The following is a 7,212-nucleotide window of genomic DNA, read 5'->3' as shown; positions in this document are numbered from 1 at the left end:
GTACACTACCCCTAGACTCAATTAAATCACACTAATGATGGGCATGTAGAGGTCCACAAAATTAGCTAGCCATTAGGAGCCAGTAATGTGGGTAACATAACTGACAGGCAGTATCTCCAATAGAGATTACTAAAAATAGATATTTGGCTCAATTATTGGATGAAACACAGACCGGCCTCTAACTGTTAAACCAATGAAAAATATCTATAGTTGATTTACAGTCATATTGACCAATGATAAATCAGTATGCTATTTTGGGTGTATCTTTCAAGAATGAGGGGTGGGATTTTCGAGATCATTCAATACCTCACTGATTTACTCTGTCGGCGTGCGTTTGAGGGACGGGCGGTTGGAGTACAAGGAGTTGCAGGGCGATAGTGCACCACAAACGCTTATTTCGGGAGGAGTCATTCTAGCAAAATAATACTTAAAAACAACAAAAGGAATCCCAGCCACGACTTAATACAGAAACTTCTCTCCGACTGCTGCATGTATACGCCTGTTTTGGCATCCCGCAAGTGACGGAATCAAGGTGTTGGTGATAGCTAGCTGCTTGCTAACATCCCCCTTTCACATAGCGTAGCATCATTAGCTTTGAAGCACATTGCAACTAGACCGCCGCGGTCCCCTTCAACGCAGGACAGCACCTTGCTAGTGCCGTTGCACGCTAGCTAACAAAGGTATCGTCGATAGTTTGCTAACGTTAGCTAGGTAGTGAGCTAACGTGAAGTTGACCGCTGGAGACGCTAGCTATTCTTCGTTGATCACATAATCAACACCCAACTCTCCAACCACTTCACCCCTCTCCCTCCACCTCCCGAAACACTGGAAATCCACAAGCGGCCGGAGAGCGGCGACGGGCCAGCGGCAGAGAAGCTGGGGGTGGTACCGGAACCGCACGGAGTCGTAACGGCTCAATCAGAGAAGCCCAGTCGTGGGGACCTACCGACGACTATGGACGGGCTGGCGGTGGAGGTTCGCGGCTCGAACGGGGCCTTCTACAAGGTAAAGGAAATTGTGCAGTCATTAACGTTAGCTAACGATGCAAAACTGGTGAACAATTGCAAATATAGATGTCGACGAATAGTTTTGTTCTAACTAACTAGCAAATTAACGTTGGGAACTCTAACTAGCTGGCAGATTTAGTTAGCAGCATCATTCATTGAGAGCAGGCCCAACAAAAGGTCGCTATTCCTAGATTTGTTTTTTCTCCATCAGGTCACGGTTGGGCATTGTGGGGCACGCTTGTCGTGGCCTGGTTTTGGTCAATTCCAAATGTCTATTTTACACTTTGTTGTCTGTCTTGAGCTGGTCAGCTAACCATCTTCTCGGGGCACTCCTTTCTTTGGAAGGAGTTGCTTGCTAATCACTTACATTTGCTAGCGAGAATGAAGGCGGTGGAGGGATGCCATATCTAAAATGTTATGAAATATCGACCTGTTTGTTTACTGTCCCGGATAACACCTAGCAAAGTAAGTAGCCGAACTAATGAACTGCATTACGTCAGTCTTTCTAAGCAGGTAACTACCATAAGCTGTCAAATTATTTACACTTTCACACTGTTTCCTAACACGTTTTTCTTTTTCTTCCTCCAATTCTGAGTCAGCTGAGGCTGAGTCAGCCTGCGTTATTACAGTGAATCCAATGATTTACATTGATAGTCAGTCATATCATGGCTGTTTCCAAACCTAATCATCACACTACAATGACATAATAACCAAATTTAGGTGACTCAACATAAGGGAGTCAATACATTCATTTCCATTATGAGGATGTCAGTTATTTTAATCATTGAGTCAAATGACTTCATTCAACGTCAGTAAGGCAGAAGTCCTTGTGTGAATGGTTGCTGTAGTTTAATAAAACAGACAGTTTGTGTACTGGCAGACAGTTGAATAGGCCCTAGTGATTTGCTATGGGTTGAATGGCCTAGTTCAGCCTGCCTGACAGTGACTGAAGAACTGAAGCAGGTGTTGGTGGAACAGGTGATCCTAATCGCAGCACTACGCCAGTCCAAAACAGCCTCCCCCTCCCACGCTCTCCTCTCCCTCTTTTTCTTCCCATCTTTCCATTGTATCATTCTCCACCTCTTTTCCTTTTCTTTCGTTTAGCCCTCTTTCTGTCCCTCAACATCTCACTCACACTCTCTAGCTCTGCTCTCCCTTCGTGGTTTAGACCCCTCAAACTCAACTCTGGACCTCGAATGCAGTTCAACTGCATTTTTTTCATTGTTCCCCTCTAATTAGGGACAGATTTAGACCTGGGATACCAGGTGGGTGCAATTTAATTATCAGGTAGAACAGAACCAGCTGGCTCCGGATCTCACAGGGTAGGAGTTGAATACCCCTGGTTTGGACTATGTTTACTCTCCTCTCCCTCACACCTGTTCTGTTTTACTGTGTGACAGTTTGGCTCTACGGCCTGAAAGTGCACAATCCATTCACCCTTACAGTGCCTTCAGAAAGTATTCACACCCCTTGACTTTTTTCACATTTTGTTGCATTACAGCCTGCATTTTTTTTTTTTTGTCACTGGTCTACACACTACCATGATGTCAAAGTGGAATTCTGTTTTTTGAAATGTTTACTAATTCATTAAAAATGAAAAGCTGAAATGTCTTGTCAATACATATTCAATGCGTTTATGGCAAGCCTAAATAAGTTCAGGAGTAAAAATGTGCATAAGTCAGAAGTTGCATGGACTCACACTGTGTGCAGTAAGTGTTTAACATGATTTTTGAATGACTACCTCATCTCTGTACCCCACACATACAATTATCTGTAAGGTCCCTCAGTCGAGCAGTGAATTTAAAACAGATTCAACGACAAAGACCGGCGAGGTTTTCCAATGCTTCGCAAAGAAGGGCACCATTGGTAGATGGGTAAAAAAAAGCCAGACATTGAATATCCCTTTGAGCATGGTTAAGTTATTAATTACACTTTGGATGGTGTATCAATAAACCCAGTCACTACAAAGATACAGGCTTCCTTCCTAACTCAGTTACCAGAAAGGAATGAGCTGTTGCTCAGGGATTTCACCATGAGGCCAGTGGTGACTTTAAAGCAGGTACAAAGTTTAATGGCTGTGATAGAAAAAAACTGAGAATGGATCAACAACATTCTAGTTACTCTACAATACTAACCGAATTGACAGTGAAAAGGAAGCCTGTATAGAATAAAAATATTCCAAAACATGCATCCTGTTTGCAACAAGGCACTAAAGTAATACTGCAAATATTGGAAAGCAATTAACACTTTGTATTCAGGAAAAAAAGTTATGTTTGGGGCAAATCCAACACATTACTGAGTATTACACTCCATATTTTCTAGCATAGTGCTGGCTGCATCATGTTATTGGTGTGATTGTTAAGGACTGGGGATTTTTTCAGGATAAAATAGAAATGGAATGGAGTTAAGCACAGGCAAAATCCTATTGGGAAAACCTGTTTCAGTCTGCTTTCCACCAGACACTGGGAGATTAATTCACCTTTCAGCAGGACAGTAACCTAAAACACAAGGCCAATCTACACTGGCGTTGCCTACCAAGAAGACAGTGAATGTTCCTTGTTACAGTTTTGACTTAAATCTACATACATCTATGGCAAGACCTGAAAATGGTTGTCTAGCAATGATCATTTTTTTGAAAAGAATAATGGGCAAATATTTGCAAAATCCAGGTGTGGAAAGCGCTTAGACTTAACCAGAAATATTCTCAGCTGTAATCACTGCCAAAGGTGCTTCTACAAAGTATTGACTCAGATGTGAATGAGATTTGTTTCATTTTCAAATCATTTTCACTTTGTCATTATGGGTTATTGTGTGTAGATGGGTGAGTAAAACATATATTTAATCCATTTTGAATTCAGCCTGTAACACAAATGTGGAATAAGTCAAGGGGTATGAATACTTTCTGAAGGCACTGTATTACTCTCCTCTCACTCACTCTTGTTCATAACAGAGTGCGTCTTCGACAGTTTGCAAAGCTGTCATCAAGGCAAAGGGTGGTTATTTGAAGAACCTCAAATATAACATACATTTTGATTTGTTTAACTCTTTTTTTTTGGGTTACTACATGATTCCATATGTGTTATTTCATTGTTTTGATGTCTTCACTATTCTACAATGTAGAACATAGTAAAAATAAAGAAACCCTTGAGTGAGTAGGTGTTCTAAAACTTTTGACCGTGTGTGTGAGAGATATATATATATATATATATATACACACACACACACAGTCAAAAGTTTTAGAACACCTACTCATTCAAGGGTTTCATTATTTTTACTATTTTCTTCATTACACATATACAGTGGGGAGAACAAGTATTTGATACACTGCTGATTTTGCAGGTTTTCTTACGTACAAAGCATGTAGAGGTCTGTAATTTTTATCATAGGTACACTTCAATTGTGAGAGACGGAATCTAAAACAAAAATCCAGAAAATCACATTGTATAATTTTTAAGTAATTAATTTGCATTTTATTGCATGACATAAGTATTTGATACATCAGAAAAGCAGAACTTAATATTTGGTACAGAAACCTTTGTTTGCAATTACAGAGATCATACGTTTCCTGTAGGTCTTGACCAGGTTTGCGCACACTGCAGCAGGGATTTTGGCCCACTCCTCCATACAGACCTTCTCCAGATCCTTCAGGTTTCGGGGCTGTCGCTGGGCAATACAGACTTTCAGCTCCCTCCAAAGATTTTCTATTGGGTTCAGGTCTGGAGACTGGCTAGGCCACTCCAGGACCTTGAGATGCTTCTTACGGAGCCACTCCTTAGTTGCCCTGGCTGTTTGTTTCGGGTCGTTGTCATGCTGGAAGACCCAGCCACAACCCATCTTCAATGCTCTTTCTGAGGGAAGGAGGTTGTTGGCCAAGATCTCGCGGTACATGGCCCCATCCATCCTCCCCTCAATACGGTGCAGTCGTCCTGTCCCCTTTGCAGAAAAGCATCCCCAAAGAATGATGTTTCCACCTCCATGCTTCACGGTTGGGATGGTGTTCTTGGGGTTTTACTCATCCTTCTTCTTCCTCCAAACACGGCGAGTGGAGTTTAGACCAAAAAGCTCTTTTGTCTCATCAGACCACATGACCTTCTCCCATTCCTCTTCTGGATCATCCAGATGGTCATTGGCAAACTTCAGACGGGCCTGGACATGCGCTGGCTTGTGCAGGGGGACCTTGCGTGCGCTGCAGGATTTTAATCCATGACGGCGTAGTGTGTTACTAATGGTTTTCTTTGAGACTGTGGTCCCAGCTCTCTTCAGGTCATTGACCAGGTCCTGCCATGTATTTCTGGGCTGATCCCTCACCTTCTTCATGATCATTGATGCCCCACGAGGTGAGATCTTGCATGGAGCCTCAGACCGAGGGTGATTGACCATCATCTTGAACTTCTTCCATTTTCTAATAATTGCGCCAACAGTTGTTGCCTTCTCACCAAGCTGCTTGCCTATTGTCCTGTAGCCCATCCCAGCCTTGTGCAGGTATACAATTTTATCCCTGATGTCCTTACACAGCTCTCTGGTCTTGGCCATTGTGGAGAGGTTGGAGTCTGTTTGTGTGTGGACAGGTGTCTTTTATACAGGTAACGAGTTCAAACGGGTGCAGTTAATACAGGTAATGAGTGGAGAACAGGAGGGCTTCTTAAAGAAAAACTAACAGGTCTGTGAGCTGGAATTCTTACTGGTTGGTAGGTGATCAAATACTTATGTCATGCATTAAAATACAAATTAATTACTTACAAATCATACAATGTGATTTTCTGGATTTTTGTTTTAGATTCTGTCTCTCACAGTTGAAGTGTACCTATGATAATAAATTACAGACCTCTACATGCTTTGTAAGTAGGAAAACCTGCAAAATCGGCAGTGTATAAAATACTTGTTCTCCCCACTGTGTGTGTGTGTTATATATATATTAATATATAAATAACACACACACAGTTACTCTGGTTTTACAATTTATAGGTATGTGTTTGGGTAAAAATATTTTTTTTGTTTTATTCTATAAACTACTGACAACATTTCTTCCAAATTCCAAATAAAAATATTGTCATTTGGAGCATTTATTTGCAGAAAATGAAAACTGGTCAAAATAACAAAAAAGATGCAGTGTTGTCAGACCTCGAATAATGCAAAGAAAATATGTTTTTTTAAACAACATAATACTAATGTTTTAACTTAGGAAGAGTTCAGAAATCAATATTTGTTGGAATAACCCGGATTTTCAATCACAGCTTTCATGCGTCTTGGCATGCTGGGTGACTTTATGCCACTCCTGTCGCAAAAATTCAAGCAGCTCAGCATTGCTTGATGGCTTGTGACCATCCATCTTCCTCTTGATCACATTCCAGAAGTTTTCAATGGGGTTCAGGTCTGGAGATTGGGCTGGCCATGACAGGGTCTTTATCTGGTGGTCCTCCATCTACACCTTGATTAATCTGGCTGTGTGGCATGGCACATTGTCCTGCTGGAAAAACCAATCCTCAGAGTTGGGGAACAATGTCAGAGCAAAAGAAAGCAAGGTTTCTTCCAGGACAACCTTGTACGTGGCTTGATTCATGCGTCCTTCACAAACACAAATCTGCCCGATTCCAGCCTTGCTGAAGCACCCCCAGATCATCACCGATCCTACACCAAATTTCACAGTGGGTGCGAGACACTGTGGCTTGTAGGCCTCTCCAGGTCTCCGTCTAACCATTAGACGACCAGGTGTTGGGCAAAGCTGAAAATTGGACTCAACAGAGAAGATGTCCTCTACGGTCCAATCCTCATGGTCTTTTGCAAACCTCAGCCTGGCTCTCCTTTTGCTTCTCATTGATGAAGGGCTTTTTTCTAGCTTTACACGACTTCAGCCCTGCCCCTAGGAGCCTGTTTTGAACCGTCCTCACCGTGCACTTCAACCCAGCTGCCGTTTGCCATTCTTTTTGTAGGTGACTTGATGTCATCCTACGGTTGTTGAGTGACATTCGAATGAGTTGGCGGTCATCCCGGTCAGTAGAGTCGTTTTCGCCATCTGCCGGTCTGTAGCTTTGTTGTCCCCAATGTCTGCTGCTTGACCTTGTTCTTATGAACCGCAGTCTTTGAAATTTTAAGGATGGAAGCAACCTGATGCTCACTGTATCCCTCTGCCAGTAAAGCCAGAATTGAACCCTTCTTTTCCTCACTCAACTTTCCTTTTCAACTCTTTTGGCATGGCCAATAGTTA

The 7,212-nt window shown here is 42.2% G+C and overlaps 1 protein-coding gene across 4 annotated transcripts in view; it reads left to right on the top strand.

Moving 5' to 3' along the window:
* Positions 1-282: 282 nt before the first annotated feature.
* LOC311113109 (RNA-binding protein FXR1-like) overlaps positions 283-7,212 on the top strand; it is a 31,340-nt gene continuing 24,410 nt past the window's right edge. Inside the window, exon 1 of one of the 4 annotated variants that reach the window (XM_084156249.1) lies at positions 283-1,005. In XM_084156249.1, the coding sequence (XP_084012375.1) occupies positions 955-1,005 (51 nt within the window). In that variant the 5' untranslated portion in view covers positions 283-954. The remainder of the gene's footprint in view (positions 1,006-7,212) is intronic. The other 3 variants (XM_084156252.1, XM_084156250.1, XM_084156251.1) reach the window with 3 other exon arrangements.

The sequence above is a fragment of the Coregonus lavaretus genome (assembly GCF_964263955.1).
Source record: "Coregonus lavaretus genome assembly, chromosome: 39".
Lineage (NCBI taxonomy): Eukaryota > Metazoa > Chordata > Actinopteri > Salmoniformes > Salmonidae > Coregonus > Coregonus lavaretus.
The sequence above is the reverse complement of the archived record's forward strand: the minus strand, read 5'-3'. Positions and strand labels throughout refer to the sequence as shown.